At 44.3% G+C, this 20,140-nt stretch overlaps 1 protein-coding gene across 1 annotated transcript in view; it reads right to left on the minus strand.

Moving 5' to 3' along the window:
• LOC147709519 (dynein regulatory complex protein 1-like) overlaps window positions 1-16,636 on the minus strand; it is a 546,368-nt gene extending 529,732 nt beyond the window's left edge. Inside the window, exon 1 of the mRNA XM_086926016.1 lies at window positions 16,487-16,636. Coding sequence (XP_086782142.1) covers window positions 16,487-16,623 — 137 coding nt within the window. The 5' untranslated portion in view covers window positions 16,624-16,636. The remainder of the gene's footprint in view (window positions 1-16,486) is intronic.
• Between the last annotated feature and the right edge of the window lie 3,504 nt (window positions 16,637-20,140).

Below are 20,140 nucleotides of genomic sequence, written 5' to 3' on the forward strand. Positions count from 1 at the left end.
ATTAAAAACATGATTAAGCTAAACAACATAAACAGACATAATATTAGAAAACGTTTTCTACTTATTACAGTACATATTTTGCTCTTGAAGTTCATTCTTTTAACAGGTCTATCCATCTCGAAAAACTCCATCCTCTAACTGTGCTGTTCGCGGCGGTTGGGTGTTCCGTGCTAAGGAATGTGTCGGTCAGTCCAGGGAACGCCCAAAGACCAACCAGAACCGTTGACCTAGTGTCTTCGGCTTGCACTCCAAAGTCTTTCCACCGCGACCTTACAGCTGAACCCGGATGGCGGTTCGAAAAACAAAATTCAAAACAGTTCCTCAGAGGAGAGCTTAACCTTAAAAATAGTAAAGAAAGAATTATTTTTTTATTAGTCCCACGACTCTTGGTCGCAAATTATAATGGCCTTTGCCAGGCAATGTCTGTTCTCGAAACAAAAGCTCAGGTTAAGAAGTATTCAAACGATTCGACGGAGGCACAGCTTCTTGCAGAAGATCGTCGCTTTCTCGTTCAGTGTTCATTCCAATCAAACGTGCATCGCTACAAGGCAGAAAACGAGGCACGGTTTCATTCTCAGAGTCAGGAATACCTTTCAGGACCCACTGGTCGTACGGCAGAGGCAAAGGGGCCCTCTTACAATGTACGCCGTGGATCCAGTTCTTTTTACCGGGCACTCGCACTGCTGATCGTGTGGATAATAGCACCAAGTAAGGTCCATTCCAGCGGGGCTGATCGTTCTTGGTCCGCTGGAAGTTTTTCACGAAGATCCAAGAGCCAGGTTCGATAGCATGTCCTGTATCTTCAGATGCTTTTGGCAGTGTATCATGAACCTGTTGATGCAAAACACGCAATTTAGCCATCAATTCGTAAAGGTAATCAATCAATACAGGGTGCTCTATCTCACTGAATTTGGTCGGCCGCAGCACTCCCCATATATTCGCCGTGCGACCAAAAATGACTTCATAAGGACTAAGTCCCATTCGCGAATGCACAGTCATTCTTGTGGACAGAAGTGCTAATGGCAAGGCATCGGGCCATTGTAGACCGGAGCTTGCCTGAATCTTGGCTAGTTTTAGCTTAAGGGTGCCATTATAGCATTCTATCAGACCAGCTGATTGGGGGTGATTTGCAGCATGGAATTTTTGGCGGGTTCCTAAACCATCGCACACTCTCTTCATCACTTGACCCACAAATTCACTCCCATTGTCACTCCAGACCATTCTCGGCAATCCATACCTAGGGAAAAATTCCTTAATAAGGGCTTTAGCTGTGGACAAGGCAGTGTTATCTTTCAGAGGGTATGCTTCTACCCATCTCGAAAAAGCGCAACCACGAGCACATACTTAAATTGTTGCACCTCTCCATGTGGATGAAATCTAGCTGCAAAGCCTTGAACGGATACGTCGGAAGTGCAAAATGACCAGCTGGAGTTGGAGTTCCCTTACCAGGATTGTACATCAAACAAACCATACAATTCTTAACCAGATTCTCTGCACACTTAGGAATTCCAACATTTTGCCATACTGGAGCTAACAACTTACAAATCCTTTTCACACTAATATGAGCCATTCCATGAGCCATCGTAACCACTGGAAGCACATACGCATCGGGTAACAACCATCGCTGATGCTCTGACAACTCAATCCAACAACCATTCGAATCCAATTTACCCTTGCTTTCTCTCTATTCATTCAACTCTTTCTCTGTAGCTTCAGCTTGAATGGACTTCACACTCTCTATCGTATCTATACACATTCTTCTATCCGGAACCCATCTCGCCGGACCCACAACATACATTCGACTCATCACATCTATCGCCGTTTCTTTCGCGACTTCGTCTGCAAACGCATTACCACAGCCAACATCATCAGTAACTTTCTTATGCGCACTGCATTTCACGATCGCAACTTGCAATGGCAAAGTAAGCGATTCAAGAAGTTCATTCACCAACTGACCATGCTGAATCTTACTTCCATGTGAAGTCAGGAACCCACGCTCTTTCCACAAACGTCCAAAAATATGAGCCACACCAAACGCATACTGGCTATCAGTGTAAACAGTCACTCGTTTCCCTTTCGACAACACACACGCTCTTGTCAATGCAATCAGCTCTGCTGCTTGTGCTGAATTATGTGGGATACGTGCAGCTTCAACAATCGTATGCAAAGTCGTAACAGCATATGCCGCAGTCGTATCACCATTCGGAAGCTTGAAGCACGAACCATCAACCCATAAGGTACCATCACACTCTGCAAGAGGAGTGTCCCTAAGGTCTATTCTCCCTTTCGTTTCTTCCTCTGTCCTAAGGAAGCAATCATGTTGTTCAATAACATCTGTCTCAACTGAAATCGGCAACAACGTAGCTGGATTCAACGTGTTGCATCTTTTTATATGCACATGACTCGCTAAGAGTGTCAATTCGTAACCTGACAACCGAGCACTAGTTAAGTGCTGTGTCTTAGTCCGATTCAACAAGGTATCCACTGCATGTGGAACCATCACAATCAATGTATTATCCATCACCAAACCAGCAGACTGTCAAATAGAGACAGCCGCTGCTGCTGTAGCTCTCAAACAACTCGGCAACGCTCTAGCTACCAGATCCAAAGTCAATGAAAAACACGCACATGGACATTGCTTATCACCGAACTGCTGTGTCAAAACTGACAATGCACATCCCTCTCTCTCGTGGACATAGAGTGTAAAAGGCTTACTGTAGTCGGGAGTACCCAACACAGGCGCAGAACACAACGCATTGCGCAATTCTGAAAAGCTCTTCTGACATTCGTCAGTCCAAGGAATAGGATTCGGAGTATCCTTAACAGTAAGAGCTATCAAAGGTTTCGCAAGCAGAGAAAAATTAGGGATCCACTGTCTACAGTATGACGTAATACCCAGAAAAGCACGCACTTCTCTCTGTGTCGTTGGCACACTCATTTTCGCAATAGCTTGAATTCTTTCTGGGGTCAATCTTCTTCCCTCCTTCGATAAGAGGTGAACTAAGTAGGTTACTTCTTGTCGACAATATTGCAACTTCGAAAGAGACACCTTATGATGGAAATCAGACAAATGACGCAACAACGACAAAGTAGCCTCTTTACAAATCTCTTCATTGTCAGCAGCAACTAACAGATCAGGTAAAACAATCGAATCCAGCTGTGTTTTCAAAGCCTGACTATAGATCGATGGACTGTCACAATAGCCTTGAGGAGGGCGCTTGAACCAGAAACTTCGGCCTCCTAAAGAGAAGCCAAAAATATCTCTCCTCTCCAAGGCAATCGGATGCTGAAGAAAGCATTCTTCAAGTCAATCACCGACAACCACGTGGCTGAAGCCGGAATCAAAGTCAATAAAGCGGTGATATCTGGAACAACTGGAAATTGCGGGACTACAATCTTATTCACCTCGTGAAGATCGATCACAAACCTATACACAGGTGGTTGTGAAGAATCAGTACGTTTCAGAACAGGCAAAACCGGACTATTGCACACATTACCTCTCGTTTCTTCAATCACACCTTTCTCAATCAAATCATAGATGATCGCTAAAAGTGCTCTTTCACCATCACTGGAGATCCGATATTGGGGAATACGTGGCAAACTAGCATTCGCTTTCAACGTCACAACGTATGGCGGGATCTCCAAAAGACCCACATCATTAGGACCAGTAGCCCAAAGAGAATCAGGAAGAGAAGACAATTTAGCTGGAAGTCGATCTTTAGATAAATACATTGGAGAGATCACTCTCTTACCCAATGTAAGCTGTACTCCTGAAGGGGAACAATGTAGCGTCGCATACAATCTTTTCAACAAGTCTAATCCCAACAAGTTCTCACCACAACCTGTCGTCAGAATAAGGGGTGCTTCGAATTCATAAGGTCCAACAGAAATAGACAAAGGAGTAGAAATCTGATTAGTAACCGGGGCGCCCGAAAAACCTGAAACATTCGTTAAGCCAGACAAAAGTGCGCCAGGGAGTTTAGAGTGCATAATAGAACTCTTTGCAGCACCAGTATCCAACAGAAAAGGTTCTGACACACCTGATGCAATCACTTTAACATAAGATCCACTCTGATCTACTGGAACTGAAACAACTCCCTCTCTTTGTCTATGGTTGTCCTAGCAATCATTACCATCCATATTCTCACCTTCGACATAGTAGTCGTCCGTATAGTACTAAGCCGTCCTACCAGACGCACCATTCTTCTGATCAAAACTATTCATAGAATTCTGTGGAGGCAAGGAACGCGCATTCTGAGGAAACACACCAAGTCCTCTACCTCTAGGAGCTTGCTGAACACCTCGACCTCTCACACCAGAAGCACCATTCGTGCGCTGCAACAGAACCAGACAACTATTCTTGAAATGACCCTCTTCTTTACAATACGCACATTGATTAGGGCCTACAGGAAAACGCGGTTGAGAAGACTCGAACCTTTGCGAGTTTCTCAGATACTGCTTAGGTTGCTGATAATCGCGCTGATTATTACGAGGTGGATACGCTTGCTGCAAAAGAACCTTCATCTTGAACTCTTTAGTCTTCTTGTAGGCTCTATCTTTCTCATCCTTATCTCTATTCTCGTAGTACTGTGCAGTAGCCAAAATCTGTGCAGACGAAGAAACAGCCCAAGCACTCTCAGAATCCTTCAACTTATTGCACAATTCTGGAAGCAAATTATGCACGAACTTGTCAACGAACAACCGTTGACCACCTTCCGTACTCATGTCCTGACCACTATGGTCAACAAACGTCTCTTCAAACCTAGTGAAAAAGTCAGACACACTTTCGTCTTTCTTCTGCTTACATGCAGACAACTTGTCCCAATTGACACTTACAGCAGGCATCAAAGTCTTCATGTAATTAACAATCCTACCAGGATGTTCTGCAACGAAAGGCTCAGGTTTAGCACCACCATCTTGTCTGCCATCTGCAACACCAATATTAGCCCATGTATCACCTAACTCCTGCGCATGATCCGTAGGACTAATCAATCCCCATATAGGCTGTGGAACTACATTCCCAAACAACATGTCTATGTCGGTGTGGAGTTGGGGGTTGGGCGGACCGGAATAACAGGCGGGGAGGCCGGATATAGTGAGCTATGGTCAGTGGTTTTTATTGGATATTGTAGAGTACAACAGTCTTTAGTAGCAGAGTTTGATGAAAGAGTCCCGGGTGGAAGTGCAGGGCTGGGGTAGCTCGGATGATGGTTAGGCGCCGTGGGGTTGTCCTCTGCTGGGCTGATGTCGTCTTGATGAAGACAGGGTACTGGTACTCCTCGGAGGTATACAGGGGAGAGAGAATACAGGGGGTTATTCCAGTTCAGCAAGGACTATTGAGTACTTCCACCTACACCGGGGAGTGATGGGATCAGAAACCGAACGTGAGGAAGGGCCGGTAGGGTAGGATGGGACAAGACGAGTAAGAAAGGAAATGGGAAGAGGGTGTTGTCTGTGACAGGGATCAGTGCTCAGGAGTTTATACAGTGCCAGTGATACTTCTCTATTTATATCTAGTGCTTGTGAGGGTCTCTATACAGTAATTTACAGTTATGTACAGAGGGAACACGGAGAAAGGATAGTGTGTACTCACGTGCCCCGCCGCAACTCTCTTCCGAGTTGTGGCCGCTCTCCAGCCACCTCCTGTGGACGCCACCAGTCTTCTGTCCAGACGTCCTCTTCCTCGTCCTCGTCTCCGCTCTTCTGCTCCACTCCGCTCTCTGTCAGGGGTTCCACGCCTACCGCTGTCTCCTGCCACGAGTCCGCTGGTGTGAACGCCTCTCCTTCCTTCCAGACGCCTTTTCTCTGTTCCGGGCTGGTTTCCGTGGAAGCGCTTCCGGGTGCGGAAGGGGTAGTTTCCGGTTCCTCTACTGGTGCTTCACTTCCGGGGTCATGCGGGATCGCTTCCGGTTCTTCGGGCTCGGTGTTTGTTGCCGGTTCCTGTGGGTGAAGAGAGAGAGGGGAAGTCCGATTTGGAAGGGACGCTGTACGACCCGTTGTGGAGGGCAGGGACCCTTGGCTCGGACGTCGCCCCGGCGAGGTAGGGACAACTTCTTCTCCACAGTCGGCTAAGTTCATAATACATGAATCTGCAGTCTGTGATAATTCCTTATAGTACCCTGCAGGATTTTTACGTGGATCAGGCAAAGATTGCTTAAGGGACAAAACTTCAACTCGCTTCCATGGATCATGTACCCAAACAAGCTGAAAATGGGCCGGTACACCTGGTGGAACATTATTCGCACCAGCAGGCTGAGGTAATAGAAATGTTCAGGTAGCCAAAGTGTCCCCCAACTCGCACCCTATCCATGCACCCATGTTCCTTGTATGTCGTGTAACCTCCGTTCTGTTCATGCTAGAGAGACGCAAATACATTTGCGTCCATCCTCAACATGTTAGCTATCCAACCATACCAAGAAGTCCCGTTAATTGTGTTCCTAAGCATACTTTATGTGATGCACTTCTGAAATTCGCACACGTCTTCTCCATGTTTCCTGGCTCAGTCGAGCTAGGCCCCTAAACGAGGCCTTTCTGCCTCATCTCTCCTGTCTCCGAAGCTGTCCGCATCCCTGACCCCTGCCTTACTTCCTGCCAGCGCAACGGTGCCCGGCTCGGCCTGGACTGCCTGCCAAATTCATGTTTTGCCTACAGGTATCTGCTCAGCCTCCTCGAAAACACATTCCAGTCTAGTGAAATGGGTAAACATAATCCCGGCTGCAGAGCAAAGGGCCCGGCCTTCCTGTCCTCCTTGCAAGTGAGTTATTGAACCCGTTACCATGGTAGGCCCATGGCTCCGCGCATTGCACCAAGACACGTATGCATGCACTAGCTTTTAGTATTGAACGGCCCCTGCCCGAGAGACCTTTACTTCAGACACTACATCCTCCAAACAACCGATACTAGATATGCTATAGGTACAGGTTGCCCTGACACTCCAGACATCAGTCTCCTCCACTAGTGCAAAGTCAAAGCCCCCAGTTTCACGTCATACTAGTTGCACGCGCATATAGGCGAAGGGTTTCTGCTGATTCTGCAACTTCTCACTTTACATCCACCCACATGTGACGCATCTTGTGATGTTCCTCTGACATGTACAGTACACGCCCATGTGTACGCCTTTTTTCACGCCTCCTCTTACGCACATGTGTTCTTATCTCTCTCTTTTCACCTGTTACGCCTACTGCATTGGATTCAAGTGTAACGATTTACTATATATAATGTGTAATGTTAATAAAACGTTGAATGTCCCTTCCTGAACCTGCGTGGTGATGGAACCCGATATCCTTTGCTTCGAAGCATAATATTAAAGCCCGTATGACTCAGATACCACGGACTCTGCCTCTCATTTTAATGAGCTGTCTTGTATTGATAATTATATGGTAAAAATGAATAGGTAAAATATATTTACCACAAGGCACTGCATCTTTCCACACCGGAGGAACCTCTCTCATTGGATATTGTCGCGCCTTTCTCCTAACAGAAGAATCGGGCAAAAACAACGGCCGTGAAGGAGACTAACTCCTAAACGACAACAGTGTCGCAACTGCTCTCTCAACGTCAACACCCACTATAGTTCCCTTCGCAAACTCAGACTGTACACGAAACAGCTCAGGCGGAGTCTGTCCCAAATCGCCATCTTCCCATTCTTCACGAAGGAAAGTACACATCTTCTCGAATACGTATCTGTGCTTCGGTGCTTCCCATTGACGGAAGACATCCAAATCGTATCTTAAAGTATAAGTAACCCATTTGCGCGCTAAGTGATCCAATACTTCCCGCTCATCGGGACCAGGCAGTTGGCTACGCAACTGTGTACGCGCCGAAACAGGGGTCACACCCAATGACCCAAAGAGAGGAGAAAAGAGGCCAGAAACAGTATCAGTCATTCTCTGTCGAACAGAAGGAGAAGCTGACGAAAAAACAGGAGGAAACAAAGGATGAGATAAAGTATGCATAGGAGCAGTATCAAAAGGAGTATCAGAAGACGTAGACAATACAGGAGACAAAGTCGTAGGAATTGGAGACGGAGCAGGTAGCAAAGTCGGCGGCCCTTGAGAAGGCTGCGCCAAAGGAATAGGAGCCAACTGAAGAGGAGCTGGCGGTTGTAGAACCACAGGTGGCAAAGCAACCGGAGGTTGCATAACTAAAGGTGGCTGAGGTGCTGTAGCACTCTGCACATAAGGGGGTGGCGAACTCAACAAACGTGCCATCAAAGGATCTTTCTCAAGGTCCTTCGTTGCACCTTGCTGCTGAGGTGGCAAAGCTGGATAACACTTATCAATCGCCATTTTACGTTGCCTGTGCAACTGTTCACTCTGTTCTTCTTCGTTATCTCTAAACTGTATAGCAGCTTGCATTACCGAAATACCTCTTTCTCTTTTATTTCTCTTCGCTAACTTAATTTCTTTCTGTTTGGCTTCCTTTCGCCAAAGGCGGAAAGAGTCAAACATCGCCGGCTGGGCTTTCTTCTTGAACAGTTTGACTTCCAGATTATCTAAAATCTCTGTATCATAGCTACCATATTGGGGCCACTTTAGGACACCGTCCTTCCTAGTGTATCTAATCCATACTTCATTATACGTGATAGGGCCCACGCCATGTTTTAAATAGAGCTCATAGGTCGGAGTTCCAAGCGGAGGCACCGGACACGAGTCCTCCAATCGAGTCCTCCAATCGGGAATCCCTATTACAACCACAACAAAATATATTTCCAAGCCTGCTAAGACCAGGCATCTTCGCTCTCTAGTCTAGCTTCAAACTTCAAGGGAATATCGAATACGATAACCTCGTGAATACACAAGTCCCTCGGCTTTGGAGCTTGCAAGTCCCAAATCAAAGATCCCAAGGGGATGCCCAAAACAAAACTAAGGACTGGGAGACGCTCCACTCATACTTAACTGAAATATCGATGACAACGCCAGAAGACTCGTCTATTGTCTCGCTTTACAAATCGTCTAATGGCTCCAAGACAGGGCGACAGTCAGGGCAGCAGTCCTTCGTAGTCGTCGGAAAGCGGGGAACCTCGCAGCAAAGACTTTTGGACCACAACGACATAAAGGGGTCGATGAAGTGGCAGGCCTTCCTCCAGAATTTTCACACGAAGCTCCTCACGATCTTCAGGCTTGGACCGGTACCACTGAAGTCGCCCCACGCTGGGCGCCAACTGAAGAACCAGGTTTTAGAACCCAGCAGCGCCAGGGAAAACGCCCGAAGTCTTCGAGTTCTCCTGTCTTGGCAAACAGAGACACAGGACACTTCTAGGTGACGTCAAAGACCACGTTTATTGGCTGCAACCAGGAACAGAGGTCTACGAAGCCCAACACGGGTGGTTCGTCAGAGACTGCACAATTTAGTCGAGCGAGACATCATCTTTTATGCCAAAAATCACATTCCTGACTAGCATCAATTATTTACAAACTATCCAATCACATAGTGACATTTCAAAGGTATCGCATAACGACAAGCCCACTTTCAGTTGTCCAGCCCACCAGAAATGACAAGGCAAAATCCAGCATTCTTGCTCGGACAGGCCAGACAAACCCATAATAATAGAACCTCAACCCAAACCATAAATAAGCCATAAAAGAAGGAACAGAAACAGATGAGAAGCAAGATAGAAGGGTGTGTGCATGTACCATTAACTCAGCAATGTCCTGCTCTTTGATCTCTATCTGACCAGCTGCCTAACAAGGAACTGGCTCAACAAGGTTAGCCTCGGGCAAGGGAGTCAGTTCGTTCACGTCACACAAAAGTCAGCTAAAGGTGTACTTGTCCCAAAGACTCGTTCGACCGCAGTCATCGGCCTATGTGAGGGCAACCACAAAATGGCTGCCGTACACAAAATGAAACCCGAATGTTCGCACGAAATACCTAAATACATAGTGTATCCATCAATCGATTATGACGAAAACACTCGTACATACCGCACTCGTCATTTGCGGTCCGCTTATACCAAAATCGTCTTGATACGACGACCTTTATTGAATGGGTTCAGAATCACGGAACCTCAACGCATCGAACCGAGAGCTTCTCACAACCCATCTGAACTTTGCCGCATTTCCCATTGCTGCGACATTGCTTCTCGTAGAAGCGCAACGCAACTTAAGGTACAATGACGCAGAGTGTTGCATCTAAGAACTGAACTAAACTTAAAACTACCATCTTAAAGTAATCATAGTGTGTATTTTTGTCGTTTATGGTCTTGTGGTAACTCTATATAAAGTCTACTCACAGTTGATATAAAACCTGTGTGGTGTCCATTTGTAGTGGTGTTACTGGGTTACTGTATGTGGTCACAACTGCTTAACTTACAACGCCTCTGAAATAAAGCCTTGACTGCTCTCGCCACGCTACCTAGAGGGGGAGAAGGGGTTATTTTAGGAGTATAATCCCCTTACCCCGGCTAGAGGAGAGGGCCCCTATTTGTCACAAGAACCTACCTGTGCCAACTAGAGACCCCCAAATCTAACAAGCGCTCTCTATGCCCGCATCCGGGCCCAGCACTTCCGAAGACTCCAGACCATACAAAAGTTTGCAGCCAGACTCATCATGTACCTCCCCACACAGACCCACTTCACCCCACCTCAGAAACCTCTGCTGGCTCCCCATAGAGAAGAGATGCCAGTTGAAGATCCTCATGTGCGCCTAAAGAGTTCGACACTATCAAGCACCAGCCTATATCAACCATCGACTGAACTTTCACCTACCCCCAAGACAAATGTCCTCCTCCTTACTAGTCCATGTGCATACCCGCCACATTTGCCTCAGCGGGGCCTCGCATTCTCCTAAATCACCACCAAGGCCTGAATCGGCCTGCCCTTCCATTTTCTAATAGCAACCGTCCCTGGCAGACTTCAGAAAGTATCTCAAGATATGGCTCTTCGACTGAGACTTTGCACCCAGAGCACCCAGATACCCCTCTGGGTGACAGTGCTGCACTTTATAAAATTCTGATTGCTTGATTGATTACACAATATTGGTACATGTGAGAATGATGCACAATTGTATAATCATACTCTTGGAATTGCAACCCCCCTCTCAATGTGAGGGAATATCTTGGCTGTAGGATTTCCGAAAATGGTGAGCCAATAGTTTAATGCTTCCCATGCAGGCACAAGATAAAATGTTCACAAGCCCACACCATAGCGAGGCTTTCTTTTTCAGGTTGTGAAATGGCACACTCCACTGATGACAAACTCCTGCTAGCATAAGCCACAATGTGCCTTGGGATATTGGGATGACCAGCGTGCTGGGCACGGATGGCACTCAACCCCACAGGGCAAGCATTAACAACAACCTCCGTCTGCAATTTTGGATCACAGTATGCTATTTAAGCTGCATTCTCAGTGGCGCGTTTCATTTTCTTGAAACCTTGTTCACAGTCATGTGACCAATGAAATGTAACATTTCATTTTGATAAGTCCCTCAATGGGGCACTCATAGTGGCAAAGTACCTTGAACAGTAACTGTCCACACCAAGGAAGGATCGCAGCATGGTTACATCCTGTGAGGAGAAGTGGATGACAAGGCTTGTACTTTATATGGATCCAGAGTCATTCACCCATCAGAAAAGATATGACTGAAGAATTTGAGTTTTGTTTTAAGAAACTCCCACTTTTCTGCATTTAAAGTGAGACATGCACCAATGAGTATACAACACACCTGTGCAAGGGCTTCATCATCTTCCTTTCGTTTGGCCCTAAAAACTAGTATGCCATCCCTGTAATTGAAAGCATTTCTGACTGGCTGTATAATGCGATGAATGACATCCTGAACAAGTTTGGCAGCTGACGATACTCCGAAACTTAGCCTCTTATATCTAAACAACCCAACATGAGTAGAAAAGGTAGTAATGTACCTTTAATTTTCTTTCAGTTTGAGTTGGTGATACCCTTTATTCAAATTGAGGTGGAAAAAGACTTTGGCACCATTTAGTTGCGTAATCATGTCAGCAATGTGCAGAACTTGATGTTGTTCTCTTTCAATTGCCTTGTTTGCTTGGTACATGTAAACACAGATGAGCACTGCTCGTTCTTGGGCACTACCAATATGGGTAATACCCAGGGCATTGGACCAGTAAATCGCTCAATGATGTCATAATTTATTAGTGTCTTAAATTCTTTCTCAACATCCTCTAGTAAATTAAATGCAATTCAACTATGTCATTGAGCAACAGGACGAATGTCCTCATTTATGTGAAGTTGCGCTTACACTGTCTTAAGTCTTCCTAGTTCATGAAACAAAGATGGAAAGGGATAAACTATCTTATGATAGGCACTGACATTGTAGTTTACAGAAATCAGCCCCATATCAGCAGCATTGCTGAAACGGAGTAAACATGCACTCCATGAAGTGCCTGGCAGGACATAAATTGGTGCATGTACTTTTGTCTTTTTATGCTTCACAGTTGCAATAAATGAAGTTTAACTTTGAATTGGTGTCAAGCAGCCCAAGTATACACTTTGATTTTCTACAAGCTTAAACAGGGCACTGGAAACAGATCATTGTACTTTTCCACTGGCATAATGTTTACTGAAGCGCCACTGTCTATGATAAATAGTTTGGAGCACCCATTCACCTTCAGTGTGATTTTGGGACAATGTCCAAATGAATTTTGCACTTTCACTTGTCAATCTAGTTTTGACCGGCAATCTTCCTTGCAATAAGCTAATTCCTACATGTGTACGTTGTTCATTGGTTGACATTGACATCACACATCCATCTTCCTCACTGTAGCTCGACAATGATGATAAACTTTTAGATGAGGATTTTGATGACAAGCAATGTAATTTAGTTTCTACTTGCCACATCTGATGTTGTCGCTTGGCCTTGTGGTAGTGACGGTAATGTCTCTTGACCTTTATGGAATCTATTTTGTTTACTCGACAAAACACCCTTGATCTTTCCTTCGCTTTGTAGACCATTACAAAATGGTTCTCTTTCCAGCAGCCTCTGCATATCTGTCCAATGGCAAATATTTACCTTTATGTGGAAAGGAAAATTCACCTTGAAAACACAAACTTTTCTTTGTAGGCATCACTTTGTGTCCCTCAGCTTTATGTCGCTGCATGCTTTTCACATTTATGACTGACTCACTTTGGGCTCCTCTGCCCTCCATGTCAGCAGCTTATTTGTTGGCACATACCTCAGCTCTGTCAGTTTAGCTTATTCATCATTAAACTCATTAAACTGGTACTGTTTGATAAGCATATCACGGGTTTCAACAAATTCGTAGATTGTTTCACCAGCTTTCTGTCTTTCTTGACTGAAAATATATTTTTCGTAATCATTGGATTTAACTTGATATTGAGGGCCACTTTTATCAGCTGATAAGAGACTTCTTCAGCATGTGGTATTTTTTTGATCACTTCCTTTACTCCTTCACCTGAAAGATTCTTGAGGTATTTTATTTATCCTTTTGTTATCTACTTCTTCCAGTGCATCAATGAAATCATAAAATGATTCAAAACCAGGCAGTCTATCTTGCGCCAATATTTTTTTCTTAGCTGTACCTAACGGAAGCAGTAGTTTCAGAAATGCAGCAGCATCATAACCAGTTATGGCACTTACTGTTGGGAGTATATGCTGTTCATCTGGACCTACATCATTCATACCATCTGTGTGTCCTTGCGACATGCTTGCTTCAGGATTGTTATGGCCACTCTGAGATTGTATGGCTTCTTTTTGCATTGCCATTGGAGCCTTTAAACTTCTGAAGGACTTTCAAGTTGTGCTCCATATTCACAACCTCTGGGCTTTTATTTGGGTTGCTTTGCCCAAATGTTGTTGTATGATGACTCTTTACTCAGATTCTCGTAAGCGTGAATGCATTCTGTATATATCAGGTTATCGCCACCTCTAATGTTTCTCTGCATTTATCTGCTTCTACTCACAGCATCCTCTTGCACCTAGCTGTTGACACTCATTGCACTTTCTGCACCTGGTTGTCGCTGCCTCTAGCATTTCTTAGTGTTAGAAATATGTTCCGCTTTTAGCTCTTCCTTGCACTCGGCGATCACTGCCTTTGGCACTGCTCTGTACCTGGCTGTTGCTGCCGTCAGCGTTATCGTACTGAATAAATGACAGCTCAGTGTTATGCGGTGGTGCAGTATCTCTTGTCTCGACTTTCCCAGCAAATGTCTAGCCGATAACAAACAAACTTTATGTAAAGCCTTCACTTTCTTCACAGGCTTTGCACTGGCTGGAGTGGCACTTTGACTCCACATACACTAACCGTCCATTTCCACTTTGACTGAGGCACATGTGGCATGCACTAGCAGTTTGCTGGACCAAGGCATATTTTCCGAGAGGGCACTCTCGTTCTCCGGGTCGTGGGGTTGACGTAAGCCCTCAATCACGTCGCCAGTTGTAGCATCTACCCCAGCCCGGGGACATGTAAATGATCACATCACATGCGATGCAGTCCTTCTGGCAAGGACTGCGAACGGTCTTAAAAAATGTATCGTCAGCTATGTCAGTTTCATGAAAGACCTGGGCCTGGAGCCTGGAGCCAAACTACAAGAAAACCTTTACAATGATATGCGGCCCAAAAAATACTAAAACCTGTAGTCTAAACATAGCGGGTAAATCTCTCGAGAGGGTTAGTTCCTTCCTTTACCGAGGTCTGGAGTTCGGCGAAGGCTGTTTGTGGCTTACATGTGTAAAAAACAGAATAACCCAATATACACAAGCTGTAGGCACCACTTTCTAGCTTGCAATGTCTATTGGCAAAAAGCCCATTGGTCCAATATTAGGGATCTACAATCGTAAATGCCTTCTGATCTTAACGTATGGAATGGGTATCAGGAGCTGTAGGGATGCACAAGCAATGCAGATAGGGGAGAACAGATTCTGTCGTCGAGTTTTAGGGATTCCCCCTCATCTCCGCATTTCTCCCTCCATCTAGAGCTAGGTATGGACTATGTCCACGATACAAACAATGCTGCCCCTTTAGCAATCTGATGTTCAATCTAGCTCAACAAAGAAGCTGATTTTAACCGGGCTGTATTAGAGATTGTTTAAGTTGAGCCCATGGCCTGTCCATCCCTTGACTCCAATATATCAAAACCTGCTTTTCGGCTCTTGTGTGTGCCTCATTGTTTGAGCACCCAGATTCAATTGTTAAAGGGAACAGCAAGTGGATTATTGATAGTTTTCGTAAACACAAGCAATCCTCCAGGGAACTATCAGAAGTAATTAAACCCTCAGTTAGAGATTATTGCCTCATTAAATCGTCCCCCTCAATTGCTCCGTATTTATTATGCATGACCAATGTTTATGAAAGAAACCTGCTCACAGGATTGAGGTTGGGGTCGTTTCGTTGGATGAAATGTTATGTTTCCCACTAGGCTAGTATTCTTTTGAACTGTTGCCATCTGTCCATGTAACAAGCAATCGAGTCAAACTACTTTACATTTTGTCCTTTTCTGCCAATTTTATCTCCCTTTTACTAGGAGGTTCTTATTACCATTGCTGCGCAGATATACATTTTGTAAGTGTAAAGTGGCCCTTTATTATCTCCAACAACTCAATGACAGTAACGTCTGAAGTGCACTTTAGCCAAGAGAAAGAGTATGTTGTTTTGATACCAAAGCACTTTAGAGACTCCAGTAATTACTGTATTCGAAAAGTCTTATACATTCATTGTTGCTATTAATTCCCTGCTTTCATTGTTACAAAAGGTATCCTCTCGTTTTTTTAGTAATCACCCCTCTGAAAATGATTTTTATGTGCTCATCACTGATGCTAAATTTTATACATTTCTACTCATTTGCCTCTTTGCTGCAATTTCTGGTTTCAGTACTGTTGCACTGTCACTTTATTTGCTGCTAAATTAGCCTTTTTGCCCTGTTATTTTATTCATTGGATATCAAGATATCTTTGGATATATTTAAAAAAAAGAAAAATGTGGCTGTTATTTTTGAACATGTTTGATTATAATGTAGCTTGTCTTTTTTTATCTATCACTGTGTGTATCTTTTATGATCTGTCCTGGGAGGATCGATGAAAGACAATTTGATTGATTGATCACATCACACATGGAGCTTGATATTACATGTTTTTATTATTCTTCAGTGTGTAACCGTTATCAGAACATTTTACATCAAGAATTCTATCACCTACGCCTAAGCACTTACATCATGTTCTACAGAGAACAACAGGAACCAAAAAGGTCCCATCATCACTAACTCACAAGACACTACAGCTATCAGGGGGTTGACTGACCTCAGGTTTACCTCAGTGATGTTAGTGGGGCAACTGATACGGAAAATGAAATTTATATGACGTGGGTACTTACCCGCCGCCCCCTAACTGATGCAGCAAAAGTCTTACAATTTATATTCTGTTCACTCAGAAAATGAATGATACTCGTAGTCAGTGTAAATTGTTACACAGTTAAAAATTGTTCCGAGTAACTATTGGCTCTATGTAATGTAGAAGTTTTTTTAAGGGACATTGGTAACGGTGACCTCTTCCTACCACTCACCTCCTCTTGGCCTCCTGCTTTTCAGCGACGCGTATGCGCCTCGCCAGCAGCCTTTCCTGTTGGTCCTCCGAGTCTGTGGTGGGAGCAGGGGGCGGTTCCTCGCTTTCGTGCCAGTCTTCAGGGCCCGTAGTCGCCATGTTTATCACTTCTCCCTCCGCCTTCCCTTTGCTCACGTCGCTTTATCGCCCAGAGCCACGGATTGAAGCGGTTTAGGCATCTGGTTGCCTAGCAACTAGTTGTTTGTAATAGATTCGAAACGAAATACACTCTAAACAAGCGAAATCCATTGAATAATGATTATCACTTTGACGGCCATCTTAAAAGATATAATGTTGGTTATACCCGGGGGCCTTCAAAACTAAATCGTGCCTGGAAGTATTGTTTTGGATTAATAAAATGTACCTTCTTCGGTTTACATGTGATTGTTTATTTTATTTCCTTGAAACATAGTATAAGTCTCGAGAATCGGGGCATGCGAGCATAAGGCCTGTCCTAGTAGAACTTTAAACTTTTTGTAACATGGCCTAAAACAGTATTTATCACAACGTATATACAGTGTTGATTTTGTTTTGTTAAGGATTGTTGGCATGGGCGTCCGCAGGGGGGGGAGGGGGGGGGCAAGGAGGGGCGCTTGCCCCCCCCTGGAGCGACCCATCTTGCACCCCCTGTGGACGCCCATGAAAACCGTGACTTCAAGACGGGGTTCTCACTCTCTTTCCTCTCCTTTCTTTTCTTTGCTTCCCTGTGAAATGGATCCAAAAAAGAAAGACGCTTTTGCTGGAAATGTCGTATTTTTATGACATTTTAATTCCAAAGTGCAGCATTGGGAATAAAAGGCTAAAAATATGAAAAATAGATAAATAACTAAATAGAGTGGTAGCAGACTGGCCAAACTGATTTTATTCACTTTGGAACACATTAGCGCCACTTTTACAGAGTTTGCCAGTGAAGCGCTATTTTTGTTTTCTTGTCTTTGTTTTCCCTGGACTTGGAACTAGTGCCCCAATCCTGGAGGTACTGCAATGTGTGGATTGGAAAACAAAATGTGTGCTGCGGCTCTGCGTCCAGGGATGTGGTCTTTTTACCATACTGCTTACATTTTGTAAGGATATAAGAAATGGCCATTGAAATGGGTCCATTCAGGGCCCTATAGTCATGTCCTTAACTTTTCAGGCAAAAACACTCACTGATTTCTGAATAGTGAGTCTAAAAGCATTAAGGTAACCATGTTGTTCCTGCTTACATTTCCCATGGTTTGCTAAATTTTGCATTCTCTATAAGTGTTTGCTTTTTCCAGGATGTTGTTACTTTTTTTTTGTAGGCCGCCTATTGCTCTTGTCTAGTGCGTAATTTAAATTGAGCCGCATCCAGGTGTTTATAGCGGGCAACAATTGGGTTGTAGTTGAAGTCAGTGGGAGTTTTTCTCAGTGGGGTAGCACGGTGTTCAGTGGGGGAGAGGATGTGGCACTATGGTCAGAGCTGCTGAATTTGGAACTGAGAACCAGGTTCAGACTTAATAACCAGTCCACCAGACCACTCTCCTGCGAGAGCACAATCACATGCTAGACCTTAGAAGGCTCCGCAAGACCTTAGAAGTCCTGGTGTCTTTGCACCAGCAGGTGGACCCTAGCATGACAAGTGTAGGTTAACGTTCAATGCTTGTCCACCACTATCCATATTGAAGTTCACCTCCAGTCTTGCGGGCAGGCCTATGAAGCAGCACACCCTAGAACAACAGTCCCTGAGGTCACATGACCCTTGAGAAGGGCCAGCTCTAGGGCGGTGCAACAAGTGTGACCGCACCGGGTGCTGACTTTAGGTGGAGGCATCATGTTTGGAAGTAAATTATGGTTTTAAAAATGCTTGCTACCTCCTTCCTGGTCTTCAGCAATTTTCGGCAACAATAAAAATGTCACGATGACTCTGGTGATTAATGTTCTTCCTAGAGAGAGATCAGAATTTTGTCCAGTGGAAGTTTTGACTCATGGAAAGGTAGCTCAGAGAGTTAATGTATCAGCTGCAAAGAACATGCACCATGCAGATCACAAAGTGCACATAATGTAAATAGGGCAGTGGGCTACTGCTTTTGTCAGAGAGATCCTTTTGTTACTTGCAGTTACTTGCAGTTTATAAGTTAAAATCCTAACTTAGAACAGTGAGCTATTAACTGTCATCTAAGAGCTGCATACAAACTGCAAGGTATAAATTAGAGCGTTGTGCCCCCCCCCCCCCACAGTCTTTGATTATCCTAATGTTCCAAAAAGTGTTCTTTTGGACAGAAATCAATTCTGATTATTAAGGAGAACCCCCAACCATGGAATTACGTTTTAAATTCCAGGTATTGTGTTTCTCCAGACCAATCACTATAAAACTATACGGGCTACTAGTATGGTTGTCATGTGACTCCTACACCTTGTAGTCCTTAGTCTTATGGAACATTTTTTATACAGTGATTTACACACATATTGATTGTCTCTGTGTAATGTGTGTGATGTAAAGTGCTCGGACACCCTACAATGGTATGAGTGGCGCTGTAAATCAATTTAAATGCATCTGAGAGAGAGTGGTTATGGAGACTTGGGTGGCACAGTTAAAGGGTTGTAGTGAGGGAATCCATGGCAGTTGTGGTTATTGGGGGCACTAACAAACATTAATGCACAGGACACCACCAGTGCTATGGCTGGCCCTGCCCTTGAGGCCAGTCTGCCTCACCCATAGTTACCTCCATTGGCCTTGTTTCAGCAGTAGTAGCTGCAACTCACTAGGGCTTGGCAATGCAGGATTTGCACACACACCAAACTAAGTTCGCAAACCTCACAGTCTCCCTGCTTCATTCACAAGCACTTTTAACATGTGCTGCCTGCTGTGGGGCCACTGGAATTAATTAAGCAGTAAAGGATGACAACATTATGCCGTAGTGTTGACTAAATTATGCATAAAAAAAAGTCTGCAGCGTAATGCAGTATATTTTCAGATATTTTATTATTTTGACGTGTGTACATAGTCTCTGGAAAGATTTTGCCTTATTAGTACCAGTGTAACATACAAACGAAGCAGTGAGAAAGGTGACCAGTCAACCTTTGCAATAGGCCATCCACTCCGCAGCAACACAAGTCACATTTTATATTAACTTTTGATATGTTTGAGCTACAAACAATTTATTAGTTTAAATGGTCAGATAATGCAGCAGATCTTGCATTATGAGGCAAATATGGCAGAGCCATAATTTTAGAGAAAACATTTGCAAACTAGGATATTTAGCCATTCGTGTTTGAACTGCTGTTGTGGAAAAAGGGAGAAGTGCTGATGACAGAAACTCCATGGCTCTGAGACAAATGGCTTGTGTTTCCACATTTTATGGTATTTGGTACATTCTGTGATTAGAAGCATATCCCACTTTGTGAATATATTTTAATGTCAATAACTCATTATAACCTTAAATAATCATGTGCATCCATTGGTTGATTAAACTGGGCAGTGAAATGCCAAACAAATACTAAAAATTAGGGGGCCTCATTTATGAAAAGTGACGCATCGCTGCGAGAAAACAGCGATGCGTCACTTTTCATTGCGACCTCCTTGTGACCCCAATGATGCGTCATATTTACAATATGACCCATCATTGCGCAAGGAATTACAGATACGTCAATATTT

The sequence above is a fragment of the Lissotriton vulgaris genome, chromosome 6 (genome assembly GCF_964263255.1).
Source record: "Lissotriton vulgaris chromosome 6, aLisVul1.2, whole genome shotgun sequence".
In the NCBI taxonomy this organism is placed as follows: domain Eukaryota; kingdom Metazoa; phylum Chordata; class Amphibia; order Caudata; family Salamandridae; genus Lissotriton; species Lissotriton vulgaris.